Source organism: Natator depressus, chromosome 27 (genome assembly GCF_965152275.1).
Source record: "Natator depressus isolate rNatDep1 chromosome 27, rNatDep2.hap1, whole genome shotgun sequence".
Taxonomy (NCBI): Eukaryota; Metazoa; Chordata; order Testudines; family Cheloniidae; genus Natator; species Natator depressus.
Genome location: NC_134260.1, coordinates 15,070,570 through 15,086,820, shown reverse-complemented (window position 1 = coordinate 15,086,820; position 16,251 = coordinate 15,070,570). Strand labels below are relative to the sequence as shown.

Genomic DNA, 16,251 nt, shown 5'->3' with positions numbered 1-16,251 from the left:
AGTGAAAGCCTCTCTCATATATTACAAACCATCATTCACCCTGTACCACTGTAGCAAGACCACATACCTGTCCTTTATAAAGCATCTTGTTACTGGGATCGGCATAGGAGAAAAGAAACATGTTGATAAAATGGATTAGAAGGCTTGGCGCATCCTTTGAAGTGTGAGCATTGTAGGCCGACCACTTGTAGAAAATGAGGATAACAAGGTAGCCAAACAATGACGACATGAAAATCATTTCAGGAATAAACCCAAGATAGATGTTCAGTGGTTTCTTGAAATATCTGCAGAGAAAGAAGCATTAGAGAGTTTGACATATATGTTAGAGCATCACCACATCTGACTGGAGTTAGATAAACTTAATGCAGGCTAAGACAGTGAAATTAACTTTTAATGGATAATACAAGAGGAAGAGTCTTTTAAAACAAAGGAATTGTGAGTTTCTGCATTTCTAACCATCTTTAGAGCTAATTTTTGAGAAGAAATATTTGATAGGCAAATATAGTCTCACAGGATGCGAAGCCACCATAATGAAAGGTTTCCTGACTAATGAAATAACTCATGTTGAATTCTCTCCATCTTAAAAGCTGCTGCAAGATCCAGGGTGTTAGAGGCATACGGAGTTAGATGCGAAAACCTAAGGGCATGGCTATACTGGAAACTTCAAAGCGCGGTCGTGAGAACGCTCCCGCGGCAGCACTTTGAAGTGTGAGTGTGGTCGCACGCGATTGCTGGGAGAGCGCTCTCCCAGCGCTCCTGGAAATCCATCTCCACGAGGAGATTAGCTCCCAGCGCTGGGAGCCTGTCTACACTAGCGCTTTAAAGCACTCAGACTTGCTGCGCTCAGGGGGGTGGTTTTTCACACCCCTGAGCCAGAAAGTTAGAGCGCTATAAAATGTAAGTGTGGACAAGCCCTAAGAATCTAATCTCATCCTGATAAATCTGATACAGACATTCTGCACTAGTATAAGTGTGTCCTGATAAAAATGGAACACAGAGCACTCACATGTGGTTGAGAAGGCTCAGTGTGACACCAAAAAGCATGTGGATGATGCCAAGAATCACAGACATCTTCATCTTAAAGGAGTTAAGGAAGTTCAGCTTGTTGCTGGCAATATTCCAAATCTGTCACAAACAACATGGATTCAATCCGAATTAAAGAGCAAAAGGAAGACAGATGAACCAAAGAAGCATTTACCTATATTACACTGCACAGCACAAGATAGCTAACCAGGAACAGAAAGTAGGCACAGACAAACACTATAAATTTTACATACACATTTTAAAATAAAACATTCAGTCATCTGTTGTTTCTTCACTTACCAGCCAACCTCAAATTCAGGGATTGTGGTTTCCCTTGTAACAGCTGATTTTAACAGTACCTAAGCAGAGCAAGGTCTGAGCCTTGCTCACTTTCAAGGTGGCCAGCTGTGGCAGGAGAAAAACTGAGAACTCCCATCTGTAATGTTGCCTGAGAAAGAATCTTGCAGCTCCCTTTTTGAATAAAGGGTCTTCTGGCCCTTAACACCAGCATACCCCTCTAACGTCAAACACAGGATAAGTTCAAAAGCAAATCAACTCTTAAGGGCAGTTTTCTGAATCTAGGTAGCTTATAAAGAGATAAGTCAAATGGTGTTACCCAGAAATACACATTTCCAAGGCATGTGGGTGGCTTTTAGCAGAAGAAGATATAACAAGTTTACTAGGAAATGCATGACAGGCTCTCAAGCCTAATGCCAAACCTAAGTCCAGTGCTGTGGGATACTGCAGCTCTAAATAGCTAGGTAAAGGGGTTCAGAGTAACAGCCGTGTTAGTCTGTATTCGCAAAAAGAAAAGGAGTACTTGTGGCACCTTAGAGACTAACCAATTTATTTGAGCATGAGCTTTCGTGAGCTACAGCTTATGCATCCGATGAAGTGAGCTGTAGCTCACGAAAGCTCATGCTCAAATAAATTGGTTAGTCTCTAAGGTGCCACAAGTACTCCTTTTCTTTTTAGGTAAAGGGGGTCGACAAAAGAGATCTTCAGAACTCCTACTGGTCACCATTTCAGTACCCAGAAGCCATTACACTAATAGGTGACATATCAGAGATAAGTAATGGAACCCACTTCACCATCCATCTCCGGGTTTTCCTCAACAGTTACTGCCCCACGTTTGCTAAGAGAACACATACACCTTTAGCTTGTTTAACCATGCACCAGAAAGTTACAGTTACATAAGCCAGAAAAGTGTCTAAGGCCACGTGTATCGGAAGGGACAACACTTACTGGGTCGATGCCAAATGGATATGGTCCACCAAAGACCCCTGCCACGGCAGGGTCCAGCTGCAGGACAGGGCTGTTCTGAAGCAACTCTTCTCTGTTTGGTTACATATAGATATAAAGCTTTACAAACTGTAAAAATTGTACTCAACAAAAAATATGAGAACACAGAACAGCTTCCTCCTGATCCGTGAAGGGGAAGCGCATCTCAGTACAATGAACGGGCGCGTTAGTTATCCTTGTCCCACTTGGGAACCTGCCTAACGAACCAACGTTTTAGCCTCCATGTGCAGTTCAATGCCCATGTGAGACTCAGGGCAGGACCTTCCTGCATGAATCTGAATAACCAGGCTCTTTGGCAAGGCAGCTAAATAACTATTTTGGGTGGAAGGGGATCACCGGTGAAGTGCACACACAGGAGGAAGGGAGGAAAACTACAGACAATTAGCTTCTTTCCATGCATTTTAATAGTGCGTCTAAGGCTCTGTTGGGGGAGCTAGACCAGGAAGACCCAACTGACACCCAGTTTATCCAAAGGCATTTGCACTTAAACATCTGCCGCACTTTGTATTTCTTTACATCGCATGTGGCTTCGCCCCCCCAGGAAACGTTTCCTAAAGAAACAACGCTGCTGAGGTTCCTGCCCTGCATACATTCCTATGCAATTACAAACTCTGAAAAACAGATTCAGGAACTCAGCCCTATAGTTTTACTTCTCAAGCACCTAATTACTTACGTCCAGTTGCCTCTCAAGAACATCGGCCGCACGCTCCATGATGAGCCGAACATATTAAGTGCTTTGGAGAAGCAGTCATTGTAGATAAGGCCGGTGTACATGGAGAACACTCCCATTAGCAGAATGATGTACCGACCACTAAAAATGGTGTTGAACATCTGTTTAATAAAAAAGTCAGTGAGGACAAGCACACACAAAAACAGAGGCTGAAAACACCCAATTCTAGGGCCCAGGCTGCCAGTCCTGGACTAAAGCCACTGAGCCTTTATCATTCGATGGCAAGAATTAAGGATGTAGGGTTTACAACCACAAAGAGGACGCAAACTGAGCCTGGAGAACAGATGGCCAGCCTACCAGAGTGGATTAGGTGGGACTGTCTCACCTTCCAGCTCAGGGGACGTACAAAAATATCACATTTGATGAAATTTTCTTAAAATTTCAGTGTGACCAGGTGCCGGGGAGATAGTCAGAGCCTGGACAGGTGCTGTAACAGCTTCCCCCATGGTCTGCAACGTGTTTCAGTCCTGAGTTATATCTGTTCATCAATCCAAGACCTTAGCAAGCACAACCAATTTAACCAAGTTGCAGGGAGGTTTAGGACGGTGGGCCGTGAGCGAGAAGACGTTTGATTGCAGCTTAGTCTCTGGTTTACAACAACCTATCACGGGAACTGGCACCCCCCGTAGTGAAAACCTCACAGATTAACCATCAAACCACCGTCTGTCTGAATCATTGTTTCAGACACAAACTGCAAACCAAAGGAATCCCCACAATTCTGAGAAAGGACATTACTCATCATCTTGTGGTCTATGGACTTTTGTTTGCTCTTAGTTTGTTCACGTTCTCGACAAACTGTACGTGAAAACAATAGTTGTACTATCGGCAGTTGGGGGGGGGGGGGGAGAAATCAATTTAGAGTTCTTTGCTTTAATACAAAACTGAGCTTGACCTAGCACGTTACCTCATTGTCATTCTTCTGTGACAGAATGCGACTTTCCCGAACCACCATCCACACGGCAATTAACGTCATCAGGGTTCCATGACCAAAGTCTCCAAACATCACAGCAAACAGGAATGGGAAAGTGATAATCGTGTACGGAGCTAGAAGGGAGGGGAAAACCGATCAGACCTCTCTGTTTGGCGCTCTACTTCCACTTATTCTATTAGCAATACAATTCATATATTCATTCCCATCTTCCAAACAGGATCAACCTCCACTGGAAAAACTGGAAAAAACTACATCACCATCATGAGACTTATAAAAGCAGCTCTGTTCATGTGTGGAAATAAGCTTCCAGCAACATTTAACTAAATTGAAAAGGAAAGACATTTATATCCCCTCTGATGTTGGCAACTGCTAGCCAATCTCAGTCAGCATGGGCACAGATCCGCTTCTTCTCTCCCAACACATCCATGATTTCTCACCTTAATAATCTTCCCTGTGGAATCAGTGGATACACTGACGGTGTAGCAAGTAGTAAGACTTAAGACAGGCACTAGAAAACCCATCTGGAACAACTGTGTACTGATCACTAGCCTGGGCTACGCAAGAGAGAGACTGGACTGTGTGTAACCTCAATCATCTTTGCCTTCCTCTCAATGGTAAGAAATGCTTTTCTCTACTCTCTGGTCCAACTGCTTCCCAGATGACCTGACTGCAAGGCCTCATTCTGAAGCCTTTTACTTCTTTAAACCTGATGCATTAACAAGTGTAGTCAGTTGCTAGAAAAACTACCTGTGCTACTTCTAGGAGATCATGGAAACAGATCGAAATTGCCACCTTCACACAAGCCTGCAGCAGCTTAATGGGATGCAGTTGCTCAAGTGCACAGAAGCTACAAGGTACTAAAGCTTTTAATCTAAACACAAATATGACTACAGGACATAAGAAATTAAGTCATTCACACCTTTAATTTATAAATTACGACAGATTACTTTTTTGGAATACCTCTTACTATCAGGAATGCAAATTTAAAATTATTAAACTTTGATTTTTTTTAAGTGCTCCAACGAGCCCTGTCAGCCAGTGCAAAAGGCCAAGCACCTATTTATACTCTATCACGTCTCTGATGATAAGAGCAGGTTAGACAAACACCTGTCAGGGATGGTCTAGATAATGATCAGTCCTGCCATGAGTGCAGGGGGGCTGGACTAGATGACCTCTTGAGGTCCCTTCCAGTCCTACGATTCTATGACCTATTTCTACCTACTGTTATATTCTGATCTGCTAAATCCACACCTGCCTTGAGTCTGCATTTTGTGGCCTAGTACTCTCGTAAAGTGACCTGCTGTGACGAAGCGGGACTGTTCTTAATGTTTCCTCTGAATATTGTGGGGGTGCCTCAGTTTCCCCTAGGCAGTGCTTAAGTATCCAGGTGGTGGGATAAGGGTGTACAATCATTGCAGAGCCCTAGAGGGCAGGTGTATGCAGGGGGGTCTGGACACAGAGAATGGCCAACACCCTGCTTCCTGGCAACTGATGACCTGGGCCCTTCCCCCCCTGCAAGGTGAGAGCTAAAGGGTTGGAGAACAAAAGGAATCAGGTGCCCTCCTGGCCCGGGAAAGGGACAAAGCCCAGAGGAGTGGGGGCTGGAGAGAGTTTCAGTTTGGGGCTGGCTAGGGATGTGGAGTGAAGTGCAGATGTGGTTGTCTGGCTCACTGCCCCCCAAAATGGACCCAGCTGAGGAGTCCTGTTCTCTGCACCCACAAGCTCTGGTTTAGACCATGTTCCTGTCATCTAATGAACCTCTGTTTTACTGGCTGGCTGAGAGTCACGTCTGACTGCGAAGTTGGGGGGCAGGACCCTCTGGCTTCCCCAGGACCCCGCCTGGGAAGCGCACGGAGGGGCAGAAAGGATGCTGAATGCTCCGAGGTCAGACCCAGGAAGGGGATTGACGGGGACCAGGCATGCCGAAAGCTCAGAGAGGAGTGGTTTTGGGGGGCGGTTAACCCCTGGGAGTGCGTGACCAGCAAGAAGGACTGTGCAGTAATGGGGTCCCCCTGGGGACTGCGGTGAGCAGTCTCAGGGGCAGAGGAGCCTGCAGCTTGGCCCTGGGAGAGAGAAGGACTTTTGCAGTAACAGGGTTCCCCTGGGGATTGCAGCGAGCGGTCCCAGGGGCGGAGGAGTCTGCAGCTCGACCCTGGCAAAGAGGTGGTGACCTCGAGAAGGGCTGGCATACTAGGGGTTCTCCCTGGAAACTGTGGGGAGCTGACAGCACACAGGCCTGTGAGTCCACAACAACTTGGGAACAGCGGAGTGGTGGCCTATCACCATCTCCTTAAGAAGGACATTGTAAACCTGTGCAGAAATAAAGGGTTGCGCATTGGGAAGTTCACCAAAGCACAGTTCATCGTGCAGCTGGAGGAGGATGACCGCTCTAAGGAACAGATTCCTGATCCAAATGGGGCTATAGCAGGATCTGGGAGCAGCTGGAATAGTAGCCAGGCATCGCCGAGACTCCTGTCCCCGACCAGACGGGGGTCTTCACGATCGGGTTCCCCATCCGGGGATCGAAGATGGACGGGATTGGAGCTGAGTCCGAGAGACCAAGAGGGCTGTGAGAGACAGCGAGAGCCCGAGAAAGAGCTGCAGAAGCGGCATGAGCTGGCGGTGGGGGAGCGGAGAGGCATAGGGGACCTCCCAGGGGTGAGTGGGGATAGACCCCGGGGTGCCAGTTCCACAGGGAACCTTGAGACTAAATTGCTGCCCCTGGTTAAGGAGGGGGAGGATGTGGATTCCACCTCACTGCCTTTGAGCAGTCTGGTGATTTGAACGAGGGGGATCCTGCGGTGTCTGGCCAGCTTGTTGGGGAGTCAAGGTTGTTGAGAAAGGAATGTCTCCATGCTAGCTCTGTAAGTGAACAGTATGTGGCCCAGGTCAAGATGGGGGCTCTTAACCAAGAGAGCCCGAATTGCAGCCCTCCAGACTGGAGCGCTGGGAGAAGACCCAATCCCAGTTTGACCCCTGGGGGTTTTGGGGTGGCAAAGGGGCACGGGCTGCATAAACCTTCCCTCATGCGGCATGCGAGTGCATTCGACCACCCCGACCTAAGGGAGGGCATGAAACTGGAAGGGCCTGGTGTAACTCCTACCAAGGAATGGGAGAGATGCTGGGGCATCCATGGGAACGTTGGTGGCTTCGAACTTCCCCAGGTCACTGGCTAAAGTGACCCCACTCAGTTCGGTCTCGAAGGGGGGAGAGATGTGACAAAGCGGGACTGTTCTTAATGTTTCCTCTGAATATTGTGGGGGTGCCTCAGTTTCCCCTAGGCAGTGCTTAAGTATCCAGGTGGTGGGATAAGGGTGCATGATCATTGCAGAGCCCTAGAGGGCAGTTGTGTGCAGGGGTCTGGACACAGAGAATGGCCAACACCCTGCTTCCTGGCAACTGATGACCTGGGCCCTTCCCCCCTGCAATGTGAGAGCTAAAGGGTTGGAGGAAAAAAAGGAATCAGGTGCCCTCCTGGCCCGGGAAAGGGACAAAGCCGGGGGGGGGGGGGGAGCTGGAGAGAGTTGCAGTTTGGAGCTCGCTGGGGACATGGAGTGAAGGGCAGACGTGGTTGTCTGGCTCACTGCTCCCCCAAAATGGACCCAGCTGAGGGGTCCTGTTCTTTGCACTTACAAGCTCTGTTTTAGACCATGTTCCTGTCGTCTAATAAACCTTCTGTTTTACTGGCTGGCTGAGAGTCACGTCTGACTGCGAAGTTGGGGGGCAGGACCCTCTGGCTTCCCCAGGAGCCCGCCTGGCCCGACTGGCTGTGGGAAGCGCATGGAAGGGCACAGGATGCTGAATGCTCCGATTGTCCTGCAGACAGTCTGCTCACAGAAAGGAGACTTCCCCAGAGTCCTGCCTGGCTTCGTAGGGAGCAGTTCCAGAGCATCACCCGGGGACTCCGTGACACCTGCCTGCATAAAGCAGACTACCATCGTGACAATTTAGCCTGAAATCAAAGCTTTCTGATAAGACTGATCTCTCAGAGCGCTTCTGCATTTGCCACTCAAGGAAATGCATTTTACAGCTGATAGGGAGTCGTCCTTGCTTTGAAATCTACCTGTCCTGGTTTAGTGCCCAGAAAATAGCTCTTTGCCGGCAAGAGTTTATCGTTAAGACACTTTTGAGCGTAATGGGGGAGATTCTCCATCTCCGAGAACAGTCACTCAGTCAGTACACACTGATTTTGCAGCATTGGTTTGTCATCAAGATGACATTATCAGAAGACTCTGTGAAAGTTTCGGAAAGATCACACTCCTCCTACCCAGCCCCACTTGCAACATGCTGCGAAGGGAAAGTGGTGTGTTGCGCAGCGTAACCATCAAAACTTGAAAAGGAAAAGCGAAACATTCCTACTATTAACTCTTCCTACAAAAAACACAGTCAGCGCAGAAGTGTCAGCTAAGATCAGCTGGCCTGTACGCAGAGCTTTGGGAAACTGCAAACAAAGTGAAGCAAGCAGTAAGTACTGGGGGGAATTTCAGCATGAGAGAGAATTTTACATTACATGGGGGTTATTACAACTGATCTAGGTGAGTCCAAACCAAACAGCTGGGTGTAACATTCTTGCTCAACAAGACTCTCTCGATCTCTACTTAAACATGAACAAAACGTAATGCAGGGTGCGTGCTAATAAGTCAAAGAGTCAGATACAATTTCGTGAGCAATGAAATGCAGGCCCAGCTTTCCTCTTCAGTCCCCTTGGGCTAAGATCCTGATTTCCCATGCAAAGTACCTGTCACCTGCAAGCAACACGCCAAGGAATTAACGTACAGATGACTGGGCCTCTGCATTCTCAAAAATAGCCAGCAATAATGTTTGTTTTACAATTCACGGTAACACAGGATACACTCGCTCCGATAACTGGGTCAATCCTGTGCAAGGGCTTTGAATATCAGGAGAGAGACCAGGCCACCCAGTCACTAGATCAGAGGTCCTATGAGTGGATCAGAGGGATGAACAGGTAGATTGCGTGTTTACCTGGATTTATCTCCCGGTAAGTTCCAATACCATATGCGTCTACTATATTCTGAAAGCCAGAAGTGAACTTGTTGGTTTTGTTGTAAGTTGGCGGGGTCTGATTGGTTTGCATCCTATTCAGGATGGATGGAACGGTGGATCCGCTGTGCTCCTGTTTTAAAAACAAGCAGACAAACTGAGGTTAGAGACTCCTCCTTCCCAAGGCAAGCGACGTACAGAGGGGCAGGTTTGCCTCTCATTGGCATCAGGAAAGCTGCAGGGAACTTGCATGTTTGTGGTCCACTTGCACAATGCAGGAACACACTGCAGCCCTAGAATAAAAGTTCCCCCTGCCTTTGTGAGCCCCCTGTGTGCCCCCACTCCAATATTCTCCCCCATTCTGATTTCTCCTGTCTGGGACATAAGTCACAGAGGTTAACATTTAGGAACTGCACTGGGAGGATGGGCAGGGCTGAGGTGGGGGCATATGCAGGAATCTATTAACGACACCCATCAATTAGTTCTTTGATCTATAGCCAATTACAGAGGTGGCTGCAGCTGCTGGCTCTGCTAACCAGATGCCAGGGACTCTGTGTGTTCCCCATTTCCCCCTTCTGGTTTTCCAATTTTCCCCAAAACCAATAAGGTTCTCTCCACTGATGCCTAGAACATTGCCTGAAATTTTGGAATTGATTGGATGGACAGTCAAAAGTTATTGCATTGCAGAGCGAGAGAAATGCTGTAAGAATGGAGCTTGGCCAGACAGGTCTGTAGGAGAGTAAGCGTGCTACTGTGCCTGACACGCCACTCATCACGTCTCACCAGCTGGGAGTCGAGCACACGGGTCCCAGTTTTCACCACTCAGACATGGCAACTACACAACATCTGACTTGCTTAAGAGGCAGATCTGACGGACGAGCCATTATTTGAGGCTCAGTGCCTGCTGCTAAGAAGCATAAAAGCGTCACTTCAAAACTGTGTCTAGCTGAGATAACAATGGAAAAGCATGTCTATATTGGAAAATGATTTTGCGCAGAGGGTGTGTTCCTGTTTTATCATGAATCGAGGCAAGTACTCTAGTCATATGAGCACAGAGAATACAGGAATCTAGATTAAAGATCTTGTTTACTTTTATGGTTGAAGGACTTCAGATCAAGGAAAGACTGTGTGAGTATGGGGGAAGGATTCAGAACAAGGGGAGCCAATCATCCAGGGCCTGATCCTCAAGGAGTTCAGAGCCCAAAAGCATGTTACGGTTTTGCAGGAGGGAGACCTATAGGTTAGCAAGTAGCTCAGCAACTTATGGGGAAGGTGAGTTTCATAAAAATCTGACGAAAGGAATCGTATTTCACAGGTGGACTTTGTATCTCCAAGGAGGGACGTGCCTACGGTGCCAGCTGCCAAGTTCCCTCCAAGCATTTCTGGAGGGCAGTTGGTAGGTAGGCTCCTTATTGGCTGGGCTTGCCAACTTGCAGAGCTCTAGTCACCTCTGTCCAATGAGCAGCATCAACCAGAGTTGCAAGCAGATCAGCAGACTTGCCCAATCAAAGGAACAAGTGCAGATATTGTTCTGGACAAGTTATCTCCATTTTTGACTTTATGGCATTACATGCCCCAGGCAAGCAACCAACTCTGAAGTATCGCCAACGTTTGTTCAGTCCATCTCTCCAACAACCCGTATTTTCTGGAGCTCTGCGGGAGTGCTTTTCTGGTAACCATAGTTTTTACAGTTTAAATAAAAGTATCCTCTATGAAGGTTGCCATTTTTATATACAGCCTAAGGGATGCCTTTCAAAACTCCACAGTCCAGTCTGGCTCCTCAGGTGCAATGATCAGTCAGGGTTCAGCTGGCTGAAGGAGGCTGGTCTGTTGAGATTTGCATGGGAGGTAAGTGTTAGTGACAATTGCTACAGTTCAAAAGCGAGGAGATACTCACGGTGCCTCTTCTGAGAGCAAACTGGATGGAATCAAGGTCCGCGACAGGACACCAGACTTCAGCAATCAAGCACTTCTGGGTCACGTCAATGTTACACAGGTTCAGGGTATGGTAGATAGCCTTCATCTTCCGCACTTTGATGAACCAGACGCGGATATTTTTAGCAGCTGCCTGCAGGACTCGCTGGCGATGGTCCTCCGTTTGGTTCAGCACCTTGCATGGAAAAGTGGGACCAGGACAGCAGTGAGGTATTCGGTTGCAAAGTGTAGCGGGCAGTAGGGCACAACACAAGAGCGGCTAGTGGTCAGGACATACAGACAAGCCTGAGTCAGTGGGGGACTGAGAGCCCAACACCCCCCATGTTCAGAATTTGCTCTTCAGTCTCCTCACATGCACTCTAGTTTAGCCAAAAGCGACTCTTAGAAAGAAACAGCCTAGAGCTGTGTTGTGTATCTTCCTCCCCGCCCCTCCTCGCCCCCAGCAGAGGAATCCAAGGGAGACAGGGAATCGTCCAGATGCTCAAGTGGAGATTTTTCTCTCCACCCAGCTTTACCTGACAATTGCAGAGAAATGACTGCAGACTGTGCAGTGCCAGAGCTCCACTTTGGTGGTAGGGGACACATGGAGCTTATGTTTAAAGGGTCAGAATTCATTCACATTTGGCTTTCAGAACTGGCTGAGCAGAGGGAAAAAGAGAGAGAGTTTGCTGGCGGGGTCTGACTGGAATGTGCCTCCAGATCCGGCCAAGACCATTTCAGAGACTCTAAAGCCTCTCAAGTTCAAGTGGAAATGGCGGTATGTGACAAAGCCATCATGTGTAGCTTGGAACGAACTCCTGCATTCTTGACCATTTTCCGATTGCTAAGCAACTGTTCTCAGCAGCTTCATGCTACAGAGTTGGCGTCTGTAAAAGCAGTGCCCTGCATTCAACGCCTTTCGTTGCAGCTTTTGCATCCGATTCCTCTCTTGACATTTTATTTCCATAAATCTCTCTCTCCATTAAATCCCTTTCAGTCTTCCTGAAATGCATCTTGCTTCCCTTTCTCTGGATTTAGCATTGACAGAGCTGGCACCAGGCAGCTTCACAGGTTGCCGATTCAGCTCACTGCTAGCCACTTGTTTATTCATTGCTTTCACTGACACCCAGAGCTGCACCACAAGAGATCAGTTTTTAATACAGCAGACCTCCAGGGCACCATGCTGTGAAAGTTCACAGACAGGCAGAAAACCTCTGGCAGCATGAACTAATACTGGCCTTTTAATCAATCTGTGAACACAGATTTGACCATTTTCATCTTCAAAGACCCTAAAGAAGAAAGCCTCAGACCATCAGGCTTCTAGCTTTGAAGACAGACACTCCTCTTACTCCCTTGCTTGCCAGTGTGAATTTCAATACCAATGCCAATATTTACACATAGAGGGTTATTCACTCAGCCGCCTGGAAAAATTAAACCTCCCTAACTAGGCAGATGAATGGAACCAAGTAGAGAAACAAAATTATTCTCTGATCTTGCAATTGTTTAATCTCATAGCAGATTCTCTACCTCGTTTAACTGGAAACTGTTAGCACAAGCCATATCTACATCTAGCCTAGCCAATTAGTCTCAGACAAATGGGATCCACCCTTCAGTTCATGTAAGCCACTCAGCTTTCCATAGGCTAAAGCAGCATTGACCCCGTTTGTTCTGCATTATTACCATTTGAAGATCATCAATCCTGGTATTGACTCCAGAAGCCATTTCCTTCCTCTCCTGAGGTGTCTCTGGGCAAGGGTAGAGGGAGGCACGGAACCTGAATGGTTTAAGACGAAAAGTCAAATTGATACATAATGCTCAGTAAAGGAGTGTTTTAAGATTATGGGCTTTGCTGGTGAAAATGTCTAGCCATCATTCACCAAGTCAGATGGCTAAAACTCAAGTTTGCTCAAGGCCAAATCATTATCTGACCACACTGGCTTCCATATCCAAGTCAAGCCCTTGACATTAACATAGTACATTTTGCAGGTGTAAAATTCATTCTGAGCAAGAGAAAAGACAACAAAACTGTCAAAAAATATGTTGAGAACTTAGGCAACAAAACAAGTCTCAACAGCATCTTTAACTAGTAATCAACAGTGCATTCGACTGACAACTATTACACCAACATAGCTGCCGTTCAGAAGCACTGGCCTCCACCAGCAGGAAATCTTTCATGTTTCTGATCAGAAGCATGAGTTAATTTCAGCATGTGATAACTTGATTGCTTTCACATTTTTTCTATAACAGCAAAAGCAGTTCACTCCCTTTAAGGATTAAAAACTGGGGGTGGTTAATTTGGTTGTCCAACAAACTTCAGTAACACATACCATGTGATGTTTATTAGTGTTACTATGTCAAGGTCAACTAAGGATTTCTATTATGCTATTCTTTGCATCATCACAGATTTTCTGATTAATACAGGCTCAAGGAACTGTTAAAGTACATATTAAGACACTCAATTTGTATTTCAAGCTGCATTACAAATATATTATATGAACGACCTGATTTTCAGAAGTGCTAAGCACGGCTGAAAAATCAAGCCACAGGTGTTTTAAAGTCTGATTTCTTCTTACCCTTCACAGATTTTCTTGACTCTATTTTTTAGCTGATCACCTTGGAAAAAAATAATAAACACCGACTTGTGCACGTAGTCTCCCTAGAACAGACAAAACCAGATGCAGTGTAAGACCCAAGTACTATATAGGAACTAGCTATTCTAGCACATTATAACACAGCTCCTTATTCTTCCTCTTGCATATATGAGTATACAGGAAATTATAGCTGCACATTGAGTCAAGAACATACCCTATCACTGTCACAAAAAACTGACGGTGAAAGGAACTCTCTCTTAGTTTAGTGGTCTCTTCGTACTGTAGCTAAATGCTCTATTTGCATATCAGATCTATAAAACCTGTATAAGAATAAATTGAAAAATCATGGGGAAATTCGAAGTTTCTATTGCTTAACATTTGGCTGCAGTTAGGTGTGTATCACTATCTCTTCCAGCCAGCCCCACTCTGGCTTAAAGCGGCAAGTAAAAGAATGAATGGAAATAAAGGTGATGTATGTGGTATATTTAATTAAAGGAATGCCCAGAGCCTAAAAACCTGGAATTCTCCAGGGAGGTCCACAGCACATTCTTTGTGCAGCTGTTTGGATTTAGATATCTAACTCCCCTTTCCTGCATTTGTTAATAAGATGTTGTTCTACCTTACATAGGAAATTTAGCTTAATGTTTCTGAGAATAATTACACTAGGTGTAACCTCATTGTCCAACACTTCCTTAAATTAAGAATATAGTCCCTCTCTGGCAGACAGCTGGTGTTCAGTTCAGTTACCAGCAATCAGTAGAGCAACACAGCAACCAAATTCATAGGGAAAATAGGAAGTAACAACTGAATGAAGTTTCAAATCTTTATTTCACTGCAGCCCACAGTCCTCCTTTTGCTAATTCTTAACTGAAGCAGCTATGGAGTTGCAGAGTTTCCAATGTTTGGGTGCTATACATCGGTGTATGCCATTAACAAAATAAAATAAGCATCCCTCCTAGTCAGAATGTTTACCACAGGGGTCGGCAACCTTTCGGTGTGTTGAGTCTTCATTTATTCACTCTAATTTAAGGGTTTGCGTGCCAGTAATACATTTCAACCTTTTTAGAAGGTCTCTTTCTATAAGTCTTTAATATATAACTAAACTATTGTTGTATGTAAAGTAAATAAGGTTTTTAAAATGTTTAAGAAGCTTCGTTTAAAATTAAATTAAAATGCAGAGCCCCCCGGACCAGTGGCCAGGAACCGGGCAGTATGAGTGCCACTGAAAATCAGCTCGCATGTTGCCTTTGGCACACGTGCCATAGGTTGCCTCCCCTGGTTTACCATTTAGATTGTAAGGAAGGCCAATGGAACTAAGAGCTACTATAAAGGCCTTGAAGCTCACATGTGGTGACCATCTTTAAAAGATTAAAAGGAAAGATTTTTTTTAAAAATAGTGCAAAAGACTCCAAATGAGTAACAAATTCTATACAGAGACTTCCAAACTGGCCACCACTACCACCCAAACAAGGCAAGAGGTGCTCAGCTTCGGCTGCAGATAGGAGTAATACTTACACAGTACCGTAGATGGACATGGCACTTTACAAAAGAAGGAGTCCCTATCCTAAAGAGGTTACAAGTGAAGGGCCTGATCCTGCAACTCTAGCCCGAAGGCAAGAGGGGATGACTAACCCAGGGAGCGGCCAGGGAGGACCACAGTGAAGACAGTGCAGTCATGCAGGTTTCAAGAACATGGAATGTCAGTGAACATGCAATGCAGGTGAAAAACAACTCTGAACTCAGGCTGTATCAGGAAGAAACCATTTCTCAGGAACAAATGCCTTTGTTATTTCAGGACCCGATCCTGCAATGAACTCCATGCAGGTAAAATGGGGTGAAGAGCTCACAGAGCTCATTGCAGGATCACGGCCCGAGTCTGACTGTACGTTTGTTACTCATTTGGGATCTCCTAGTATTTTGCCTCCATGAAAAGCAATTTGTTTTACCGTCACAGGATCCTCCAGGGGGTTTTCAATTTCAGCCTGACGCAGGAATACGTTTCCTCGACACACTCGCCACAGCATGCGCTCAAAGGTAGGGATTCGCTCACGGTTGATCACGCCGGCCACAAATCTGCATGAGGCGGAAAAAACTGTGGATTAGGATGCTGCCTCTGGTGTTTGTAGAGCACAGGCACAAAGAACCTGGAGCTGCAAGAGGTTAACTGGAGGCTAGCTAATAAATCAAGGTTTTAAGCTACAAAATCCAGCTGACTTGTTTTGGTTAGTTCTATAATCAAAATGGGACACACACACGAAGAGGAAACAGCAGGAACATGCCAAAGGCTATACCCTCCATCCCCTTTGACAGCAAGCCTTACTGTCCGCAGATTAAGTACTTAAAAAGTAAAAAGCACTTTAACGCATTCAAACAGTAGTTTCCCCTTCAGTCATATGACTTCCACGCCTGTTGCTGTCAGTTTCACGCTGCTCCTGTAACTTCCACGCCAAGGACTGTACAAGGCAGGAAGGGCAGCAACAGGCTACATGGCTTTCAAAGACCATAGGCATTTGCTTTAGAGGAGAGCACTGGTGCAAACTCCTAGGTCCAGTTAAAGTGGTATGACAAAAGTGCTTATGGCTTCTACATTTCTGTTTCAAAGGTGACCTGGAATCAACTAATGAAAAGGGATAAAAATAAGTGGCCTTACTGTCAAAGACGCTATGCTCCTATAGACTAATGGAAGCTATGAATTTTCTGTAAGTTTGAAAATCAGGCCTCAAATGCTTAAGGAATAGACTAGCTCTAGCTTTCTGTGC

The 16,251-nt window shown here is 46.0% G+C and overlaps 1 protein-coding gene across 9 annotated transcripts in view; it reads right to left on the bottom strand.

Moving 5' to 3' along the window:
* The window catches only part of ATP6V0A1 (ATPase H+ transporting V0 subunit a1), a 67,410-nt gene that overhangs the window by 22,830 nt on the left and 28,329 nt on the right, over positions 1-16,251 (bottom strand). For all 9 annotated transcript variants that reach the window (XM_074940472.1, XM_074940470.1, XM_074940471.1 and 6 more), the window contains 10 exons: positions 15,439-15,565; positions 13,475-13,557; positions 12,582-12,675; positions 10,885-11,097; positions 8,970-9,120; positions 3,960-4,099; positions 2,999-3,156; positions 2,269-2,359; positions 1,007-1,125; positions 68-284 (listed from right to left, as the gene is read on the bottom strand). In XM_074940472.1, the coding sequence (XP_074796573.1) occupies positions 68-284; positions 1,007-1,125; positions 2,269-2,359; positions 2,999-3,156; positions 3,960-4,099; positions 8,970-9,120; positions 10,885-11,097; positions 12,582-12,675; positions 13,475-13,557; positions 15,439-15,565 (1,393 nt within the window). The remainder of the gene's footprint in view (positions 1-67; positions 285-1,006; positions 1,126-2,268; positions 2,360-2,998; positions 3,157-3,959; positions 4,100-8,969; positions 9,121-10,884; positions 11,098-12,581; positions 12,676-13,474; positions 13,558-15,438; positions 15,566-16,251) is intronic.